Raw genomic sequence first — 10106 nt, forward strand, 5'->3', positions numbered from 1 at the left:
GGATAGCATCTTTATTTCTGGCGTGGTTAATGGGCCCCTGGCCACCTCGGTGTGCCCCTTCGTCTCTGGGGTCTCCAGGGGCCTGCTACTGCCCACTGGGCTCTCAGGACCCAGCTGCATGATGCCACCTAAACTGCAGGGCCCTCCAAGCCCCCGGCACCAGCAGGGCAGCACTGATAGGGCCTGGACCTCTTTGAGAATATGTTAAAAAGCTGACATCAACCTCAATGCTGTGGATGTTGGGCCTGATCATTCTTTTTTTTTTTTTGAGACGGAGTCTCGCTCTGTCGCCAGGGCTGGAGTGCAGTGGCCGGATCTCAGCTCACTGCAAGCTCCGCCTCCCGGGTTCCCGCCATTCTCCTGCCTCAGCCTCCCGAGTAGCTGGGACTACAGGCGCCCGCCACCTCGCCCGGCTAGATTTTGTATTTTTTTGGTAGAGACGGGGTTTCACCGTGTTAGCCAGGATGGTCTCGATCTCCTGACCTCATGATCCGCCCGTCTCGGCCTCCCAAAGTGCTGGGATTACAGGCTTGAGCCACCGCGCCCGGCCTGGGCCTGATCATTCTTTGGGGTGGGTCTGTCCTGGGCACTGCAGGGTGCTAAGCAGCCTCCACCCAGTCCCCAGCGATGACACCCAAAACTGTCTCCAGACATTGACAGGTGTCCCCGGGGGGAAGATTTGCCTCCATCTGAGAAGCAGAACCAGCATGACAGTCCACCTCCCCCCTGAGAAGTGCTTGCATGTGAGATTTGCCTCCCGCCTGGGAGTCTGGGGGCGCTGTGATGCCATCCTTGCCCCACCCTGGCTTTCAGAGCTCTCGCCTCTCCTCCTCGTGTGCCCGTGAGGCTGGCTCACAGGCACGTGTGGGTCTCACACAGGTCCTGAGGGAGCAGGTGTGTTTCTGGGCCTCTCCTTGGTGGTGAGGGTGTCCCCACGAGCCGTGTCTGTGGCGCCTGCAGCCGCCTGTGTGTCCATCTGTGTCCACATCTGCCTTTGAGCCTCATCTTCCTGGCCCCACGGTTTTCTCGTGCTGTGACCCAAAAGCCCAGCGTTCCAGGGTGTTCTGCTGCTGAAATTGAGTTGTGAGCATGTCTCCCTCCTCGCTCCTGTCTGAAGGAGAAGCGTGGTTGGTAGATAGACGCCTCAGACCTTTGTGTTTTCTTCACGTCTGTCTGTTGGCACTCCTTACACTATTGTGCTTGCTTTAGCAACTTAGCTGTTGTCGACTTAATGCGTTTCATGATGTTTTGCAGCAAGGAAGAAGGTCCGAGTTTCCACTCTGAATCAGGCGCCTTCGCTCCCCTCCCCCCTCACTTGACTTCCTGTGGGGTATGTGGTGTCTGCGCTTATAGATGAGGACACTGAGGCCTCAGGAGGGCAAGTGACTTGCCCAAGGTCACGGAACCCTAAATCAGCTCTGGAGAAGGACCCCCTGGCCCCAGCCCACCTCCCCTGCCCTCAGCAGGCCTGGCCCCAGCACAGAGAAGAGCCATTGTCGCCGCTCTCGGGGCCCTGGGAGCCTGGGATGTATCCTGCCTTTGTTTCTAGAGCCTTTGTTTGTTATATTTCCTCTGTCTCCAGACATCGCAGGCTGGTGGGGCCCGGCCCCGGTGCGCGCTCACGTAGCGGGGCCTGTTCTGGTCCCTCGTGGGTCCCTTGAGTCCGAGCTCTGTCCTTGCCTCAGCGGCCCATCACCCGTAGGGTGGCAGAGATGGGCCAGAGGAGGGAGTGGGCAGCAGTGCGGACCGAGTCCTGGTGCATGGGGTTTCCCTGGTGCTGCAGCCGGGCGTTTGGCGGGTGGGCGGGGCTGGGGTCATATCCCCTGCGTGCCTTGCATGCCCAGGCTGTGCTCACATGGCAAGAGGTGGTGATCGCCAGCTGAGGGAGGGTGGGGGCTCCTTCATCCCATGGAGAGGGGGCTGAATTGGGGTTCCCTGAGCTGTAGGGTGCAGTGCCTGACAGGCTGCGGGGAGGGCTGAGGGGATGGGATGGACAGGCCCCAGGCCCATGCCGCCCCCTGGCATGGGTGGATGCCCCGCCTCCCGGGGGTGCCCAGCTGGACCGTGGCACCCTCCAAAGGACCCCACATGCCACTGTTCCCCTGCAGGGCTTCCCACGGCACGACATGGAGACCTGTGGTCGCGAGGCTCCCTGGGGCTCGGCTTGGACCGCGATGGGGCTGGGCCCTGGCCTCCTAACGGGGCTCCTGTCTGGGGCGGTAGCTGGGGGGGCGCCCTCCCCCCTGCCCGCGACTCGGAGCACCCCCACCCCTCCCTTGCTGGGCCAGGCCGGGTGGTGTTGTTGGCGGGGCCCCCGGTGGAGGCCCGGCCCGGGCGGCGCCCGCCATGAACGGGCTGTCGCTGAGTGAGCTCTGCTGCCTCTTCTGCTGCCCGCCCTGCCCCGGCCGCATCGCTGCCAAGCTCGCCTTCCTGCCGCCGGAGGCCACCTACTCCCTGGTGCCTGAACCCGAGTCGGGGCCTGGTGGGGCCGGGACCGCCCCCTTGGGGTCCCTGCGGGCCTCCTCGGGTGCACCCGGGCGCTGGAAGCTGCACCTGACGGAGCGTGCCGACTTCCAGTACAGCCAGCGTGAGCTGGACACCATCGAGGTCTTCCCCACCAAGAGCGCCCGCGGCAACCGTGTCTCCTGCATGTATGTTCGCTGCGTGCCTGGTGCCAGGTGAGCAGCTGTGGCCTTCCCGGGCTGGGTCACCCTGTTCTTGGGGCTCCCGTTTCTGCCCCGGATGCTTGGTATGGTTGGTGGTGCCCCAGAGGGCCTAAGCCTGCCGTGAAGGGCCATCCAGCTGGCATGGGTGGTGTCCCTGGCCGGGCTGGCATCATCCCTCCAGCGATTTCCTCTCGCAGACAAGGACACCAGGCTCAGGGAGGCCATCCCCAGCTAGCATGGTTGGGCAGGCCAGGCGACTCCAGTGACCCAGCCCCTGGTGGTTGCCTGCTGGGGTGGGGCACAGGGGCCGCCCTGACCTGCGGGTACATCCGCCTTCTCGCCAGGTGGGGTTCTGACCAGATCTGAGTCCAGAGGGCGAGCCTTTACCTTCTGGCTGGGCTGGGCAGGGTCCTGGGGGAACTGGAGGAAGCAGTCCATGGTAGGGCCAGCCTGGCCGCCTGCTCCTGGCACCACCTGGGGCAGCTCCCGTGCTGGGAAGCAGACAGACCTTGCATCACGACCTCAGGGCTTGAGCAGGGTGGCGGGGCAGGAGGGGCTGCGTGAATGTGAGCAGGGATTGGGCGCATTTGCTTGTTGGGGGCAGGGGTGGGGTCCAGTTGTCCCCAACAGTGAGGGCACCATTCTGTGAGGGGAGGGCAGATAGCCCTGCCAGCAGCAGCACGGTCTTCCCTGGGAAGGTCCTGAAAGGTGGGCCTGTGTGCTCCATCCCCGGGGGTCCAGGCTTTTCCAGGAGGAAAGGCTCCAGAGCAGCGAAACCTGCAGCATCCGAGCACACACTGCGAGTCTGCCCGGAGAGAGGATGTGACCAATGGTCCCAGTGTCCCGCTTCACAGATGGGAGTCCTGAGGCTCCCTGGCTGGCCTCTCTGCAGCCCAGGCTGCCTGTACCCCTGCCAGCTCTCCTGTTCTCTCCCCATGGGGAACCCTCGGAGATGGAGCTGTGCTGTCGTAGCCTCCCCTGTCCATTCGCTGGCTTCGGGCCCCCTTGGGAGGGGAGTAAACAAGGCGCTGGGCATGGCTGGCCACCGGGGTGGGCTGTCAGTACGCATCCTCCTGCCCTGCAGCTGGGCGCTGGGAATGGGGATGTGAACGGCCCTTCTCGGCCTGCCCCAGGTACACAGTCCTCTTCTCGCACGGCAACGCTGTGGACCTGGGCCAGATGAGCAGCTTCTACATTGGCCTGGGCTCCCGCCTCCATTGCAACATCTTCTCCTATGACTACTCCGGCTACGGTGCCAGCTCGGGCCGGCCGTCCGAGAGGAACCTCTATGCCGACATTGATGCCGCCTGGCAGGCCCTGCGCACCAGGTGAGGGCGGCCCTGGAGGCAGCTCAGCCTGGGCACACGCGAGAGGGGACCAGGCCGGGGGCTGGGGGGAGCGGGCTTCCCTGGGAGGAAGGTGGGCGGCCCTGCAGCAGGGGAGCCACAGTGGACGCACAGGGCCAGAGAGCTGGACAGGCGAGCTCGGGTGTGTGGGTGCTGCCTCCACATGGCCGAGGTGTGGCCAGGCGGTCCTCCCACACCCTGGCCTGTGGAGCCAGGCTCCCTGGGAGCCCCTGGCCTGAGGATGGGAAGGGGCTGAGCTTGTCACAGGGGCGTGGATGTCACCTGGCGGGAGGGTTGGGTGGTGTCTGGGGGTCTGCACATGTGGCTAGGAGCCCATCGGCTGAGGCAGCACTTGGGGCCAGGTGAGGCGAGGCTGCTGCATCCAGGTCCTGAGGCCTGGCCCATGAGGCCCTGTGGCGGTGGAGCTCTGCCGTCCCGGGGCAGGGTCAGGGTCTGGGCCAGCCTCGATTCCAGATCCAGCCCTCCTGGCTATCCAGGTCCCCAGCCCTGTGCTTGCGTGGGCTCTTCACCGGTGTTTGAACACCGCCCGGGCCGGTGCTGCTTTGGACGAGGAGACCCGGGTGGGCCTCTGGAGGCCTTTCCTGCTCGCTACCCACTGGGGTTGTCTCGTCCTGGCCCTGCCCAGCCCACTGGTCTGACCCACTGCCGCAGGGACCAGGCGCAGCTCCCAGAAGTCAGAGGCCCTGGGGAGGTGGGGGTCCTCGTTGCCTTGGCGATATCCCAGGCAGTCCCTGCTGTGGGCCTGGGAGCTGGGTACCCTGGCACCACCCTGGCTCTGGGGGCTTCCCGGCAGTGTGGGGCACTGACACCGACCACCGCTTCATGCGGCTTCCTCGGCCCCTCATATCTACTGCCCGGGGCACTGGCAGAGTCACACCTGCCATGGCCAGCTCTGAACTGTCTGCTCGGCCATCTGTCCTGCCGCTTTGTCCTGCAGAAACTTAGGCCCAGAGCTGTGAGGGGGAGGCCAGAGTGTGCCCAGGGCCTCCACTGGGGATGTGTTCTGTTGTTTGAGTGGTGACATCCACGTGGCAGCTGGGGTCTCCTGCCTGGAGCAGGTGATGGCTGGGCTGACTCAGCACACTACTGGCCATGGCTGCTAGGGAGCAGGCCAGGGAGGCTGGGGCAGAGCTGGGGCCGCAGGCACGTCAGGCAGCACCCTTTGGGGCGTGGGTGAGTGCTGAGCTGGAGTGCTGCCAGGAGACTGGGGTTCCAGGCCAGGGACAGGGACAGGCTTGCTGGTGGAGTCCGAATGCCAGGCAGACGGGATGCACACCTGCCCATGCTCCTGCCTCGCAGGAGGGCAGCTGCCTGGGAGCAGAGCCTGGAGCGTGTTGGGGGAGAGTTGTGGGGTCCCGGCATGGGCAGGGTGGCAGGTGGGTCCCGCATGATTGGGACTGGGCACGAGGAGGCCTTGGAACTAGTGCTGGATCAGCTGGGCCAGGGGCCGCACACCAGTGACCTGTGGGTGGGGGTGGCCCTGGGTGGGAGCTGATGGTGCTGAGGTGGCCGAGGACTTGTCCACTCCCAAGGGAAAGTGCTGGTGGGAGGAGGTGCTACCCCGGCAGCCGCCACCCTTGATGCTGACCTGGGTTGCACTGGCACCTCACTGGGTGTGGGGACTCTTGAGAGTCCAAAAGTGGGTGGAGACATCTGGGGACACAGCTGCCTGAATTCCTCATGGCCAAGGGGGTGGGCAAGGGCTGCAGGGAGGAAGAGTATCCCCTGTCCCGGCCAGTGCACCAGGAACGGTTTTCTAACCCGGGCAGGAAAGCGTGAAACATTCAGGATGTGGGGGGCACACAGTTCCCAGTGTGCCCCCAGGGGTGACCAGGAGGAGGAGAGGCGCCAGGGCCTCCCCTACCCCAGCCCCAGGGTCACACCGTAGGCGGGATCCCGGCAGATCCTGGCGAGGAAACGCCACTGAATGGCAGCGCCAGGGAATGGGGCGGGGCCGCTGGCTCCGCCCACCGCTGCAGTGATTGGGGGCTGGGGGAGGCCCTCGGGACTGGTGTGGAGCGTGGGCCTGACCCACTGACTTGGCTGAGCGGAGAGACTGGAGGGTCGCATCCGGAGCTGGGCCCGGGGATGCCCGCCGGCGGGAAGGGTGCGCGCGCGTCGGAGGCCGCGGCTGACCCTGTTCCGGCGCCGCCAGGTACGGCATCAGCCCGGACAGCATCATCCTGTACGGGCAGAGCATCGGCACGGTGCCCACCGTGGACCTGGCCTCGCGCTACGAGTGCGCTGCGGTGGTGCTGCACTCGCCGCTCACCTCGGGCATGCGCGTCGCCTTCCCCGACACCAAGAAGACCTACTGCTTCGACGCCTTCCCCAAGTGAGCGGGCCGGGGCGGGGACGGGGGCGGGGCGGGGACCGGACTGGGCGCGAGGTCTCACCCGCCCCACGCCCCTCCCGCAGCATCGAGAAGGTGTCCAAGATCACGTCGCCCGTGCTCATCATCCACGGCACGGAGGATGAGGTGATCGACTTCTCGCACGGGCTGGCCCTCTACGAGCGCTGCCCCAAGGCCGTGGAGCCGCTGTGGGTGGAGGGCGCCGGGCACAACGACATCGAGCTCTACAGCCAGTACCTGGAGCGCCTGCGCCGCTTCATCTCCCAGGAGCTGCCCAGCCAGCGCGCCTAGCGGCGGCCGGGGCCCCAACCGGCCGGACCTCAGCAATAAGGCGGCCCCCGGACCTCACCCCGCGCCGGCCCCCCAGGGGCTGCATGTGGACCCCCGGGCGGCCCAGGGGACCCCGCCCCGACCCAGGGGCTGTGAACGATGTACAGGCAACAGAGCTACGCACTCCTTTCCTTTTGGAAGCAAGAAGAAAATACGTGAAAACGGAAATTAAAGATTTAAAATTTTAGGACTGCTCTCCTTCCTTTCATGGCTCTGCTCACTCTCTCGAGGGCTCAGCGAGCTCGAAAGGGGGCCGGGGTTCCCAGGTTTCGCCCCTGAGTCCCCAGGAAAGATCGGCACGGACTCCCTTATGAGTTTTACCCTCTGCGGAAGCGGGGTGGGTCTTGGTCTAGTCCGGGGGCCCCTTAGGGAGCTGGTTGCCTGGGTGGTGATGGGTCGGGGCAGCATTTGAGCCCAGGACCCCTGCCTACCTCCTGCGGAGGCTGGTGAGCCCTGCTGGGTGGGCGCGATGAGGACGCCAGGCGTGGGGGCCCTGCTGCCATCGCGGGACCGCCCCCTCGACAGCTTCCCGTCAGTCCTACTGCAGAGAGGCCAGGACAGGGCACTCTGGGTCCTGAGGTGCCGCGCTTGACGGACCCCAGAGTTCGGGCAAGCAGGCCGCTTCCTTTGTAGATGGCGAAGCTGAGGTCCAGCAGAGGGCGGTGGCAGGTGCTTGGGCCCCAAGGGTCTCCTCTGGAAGAGAGAGCCGACCCTGGAGCTGGGGTCACGAGAAGAGTTCCTGCGATCTCTAGGGCAGAAACCCGAGGACTGGGAGGACTCGGAAACCGGTGGCCTGTCGTCCACCTTAGGATTGGGCAGGGTTCAGCCTGTGTCGCGCGCCCAGGCGGTGGCGAGGCCGGGACCCCAAGCTGCCTCCAAGTAGCTTTAGTCCACGGCTCCTTTAAGAGAGGGCGGTGCTTCAACCTGGGGGAGAGAAGGGCGCCGCGTCACCTGCGGGGCCGCAGCACTGACGGAAGCGGAAGTGGCGGCGCGCGTGCGGAAGTGGAGACGGCGGCGGTGGCTGGCGTCAGGCTGTGGACGAAGAGGCGGTCTGGGTGGTAAGTGGCGGCTGCTGGGACCCAGCCAGGGACCCGTCCGGCTCGGCCCTGCCCCTTTCCGGCCCTTCCCACGCCTCCCCTCGGCCTAGAGTTCCTCGTGGGCGCGTGGAGGCCGCCGCGGGGTCGGTGCTGCGGGGCAGCGCCCGCCGTTCCATGGGAAGAGGTGCGACAGGACTTTCGGAAGGAAACCTCGCTAGAGCAGGGAACGCCCGGGCTCCTGGCTGCCCACGGGGCCTTTGCACGGCCTGGACTTTGGGACCGCAGTGGCCTCCTTCTGTCCCCGGTCGTGCGCCGTGCCCCCCAGCGCGGCTCCCGTTTCGGAACACGTGTGACTTTCATGCCTTCCGAAGAGCCTCCCCGCATCCCGTGCCCCCTGCTCGCTGCTGCCGCTGACCCTTGGGCGTTGCGCTCGCCCAGAGCGTCTTGTCTTCTGACGCCGTCAGAACCTAAGCTCCCCGCGAGCTGGGTCTCCGCCGTGTCCTCATTGCCGCCAGAGCAAAGCAACTGCTTGCAAGAGAACAAAAGTGTGTTCAGGTGCACAGGGTAGAAAATTCAAGGAGCCTGAAAAGGTGTTTGGTGAAGACTTGATGTGTTTTTCCCAGTCCTAACCTCCAAGGCCCAGTTCTCCTCCCCTGGGGCAGAGAGAAACCCGTTTCTTACGTGTCAACAAAAAAAGTCTATGCAGGAACAACTACATGCGTTTCTGCAAAAGGTCAGTTTCTTTACTTGGGGTCCTTATACTTAATGTAGCTTGGGGGGCGCCCATACATTCAGATACAGGTGGGATTAACACGGAAACGGAGTTTTATAGCTCCGGAATTTATCCCCTTTCCTGTGGAAATTTAGGGTCTTTACTTTTATAACGAACAATGCTAACTTGACTATTCCTTGTACAAACCCTTTTTTGCCCAAGTCGGACTATTTTCTTAGGCTAAATTCCTCGGTGCAGAAGTGCTAGGGGCTTTATTTAGGCCCCTGAAGGGGTGGTACCAAATTGCCCTCCCCCACCAGCATAGAAGAGGGAGCCAGGGACACCTTGCCCAAGCTGGATTTTGTAGACCTGGTAGGCGGGAGACAGTGTTTCTCTGCAGCTTTACTTGTATTTCCTGTAAGTACAATGAAACATCGTAATGCTCCTGTCACGTCCATTTTACGTTGATGATTGTTACCACTGATAATCATTTCGAGATTGGAAAACATATTTATTATAAACGTTTGACTATTTAAAAGCCATTTATATTTTATCTTGTTGGCTTATTTTTGTGTTGGGTGGATGGTGGTGGTTTCTAGGTGCACTTTACAGATTAAGGAAATTCACCTTTTGTCTAGTAGAAGTGTTTGTTTTTTCTGTCTGTCATTAGGTCTTTGACTTTGTGTGTATTTTTTTCTATAAGCCAGGCATCTAAAATTGTTACTGGTCATTAGTTTTTTTCCCTTTACGGCTCCTGCATTTTGGTGTCATCTCAGGAATATCTGCTCCTCTGTAAGATTATAAAACATTTGAGAGTTTCTTCTAGAAATGCAGTGTTGTCCCCCCCCACCCCACCCCCGTATATTTAAATGTTTACGTCTAATTTTAGAAAGTATTCCTGGTAAGGCCGGGCGCAGTGGCTCACGCCTGTAATCCCATCGCTTTGGGAGGCTGAGGTGGGCGGATCACGAGGTCAGGAGATTGAGAACATCCTGGCTAACACGGTGGAACCCCGTCTTTACTAAAAATACAAAAAATTAGCCCGGCGTGGTGGCGGGCACCTATAGTCCCAGGTACTCGGGAGACTGAGGCAGGAGAACCCGGGAGGCACAGCTTGCAGTGAGCGGAGATCGCACCACCGCACTGCAGCCTGTGTGACAGAGCGAGATTCTGTCTCAAAAAAAAAAAAATCAAAAAAAAAAGAAAGAAAGTATTCCTGGTAAGAAGGTAGGAAGCAAAACTTTTTTCCCCAAATTGTCTCAACTTTATTTCCCAAAAAAGCGTTCTTTTCTCCACTGAAGTGCTGTCTTTATGGCAGGTGGATTCAGGTCTGTCTCTAGACTCTTATCCCAGTTTTCCAGAACCCCATTGTCCTTATGACCCACTGTCTGGAGGCCCCACCTCCCTGCGTTATTTTGCACATTTCTTTTTTCTCCTGAACAGCAGGCAAGTTTATCTGCTTCTCCCAGCGTGGTGATCTTCTTTGAAAACGTTGAGATTGCTTAGACTCTTAGATTTATAGATCAAACTGAGATAAAATTCTCATCTTAAAATAGTTGACAACTTCAGCTGATCCACGTGGTACGAGTTCCACACCACACTGTGGTGAAGAGGATTTTGGAAATTTACGTATTTGCCCCC

At 61.7% G+C, this 10106-nt stretch overlaps 1 protein-coding gene across 2 annotated transcripts; it reads left to right on the forward strand.

Annotated features, from left to right (window-relative positions):
* The first annotated feature begins 493 nt into the window (after window positions 1-493).
* On the forward strand, window positions 494-6903 carry ABHD17A (abhydrolase domain containing 17A, depalmitoylase). Of its 2 annotated transcripts, XM_017872996.1 has the most exons (5): window positions 494-2678; window positions 2864-3010; window positions 3800-3994; window positions 6189-6368; window positions 6452-6903. In XM_017872996.1, exons 1-5 carry the CDS (start codon window positions 2347-2349, stop codon window positions 6675-6677), a joined length of 1080 nt encoding a protein of 359 aa, XP_017728485.1. In that variant the 5' UTR covers window positions 494-2346; the 3' UTR covers window positions 6678-6903. The 2 variants fall into 2 exon arrangements, with proteins under 2 accessions (XP_017728485.1, XP_017728484.1); XM_017872995.1 differs by lacking the exon at window positions 2864-3010 and having other exon boundaries at window positions 502-2678.
* The last annotated feature ends 3203 nt before the right edge of the window (window positions 6904-10106 follow it).

This window comes from Rhinopithecus bieti, unplaced genomic scaffold (assembly GCF_001698545.2).
Source record: "Rhinopithecus bieti isolate Rb0 unplaced genomic scaffold, ASM169854v2 scaffold_7901, whole genome shotgun sequence".
Classification (NCBI taxonomy): Eukaryota; Metazoa; Chordata; class Mammalia; order Primates; family Cercopithecidae; genus Rhinopithecus; species Rhinopithecus bieti.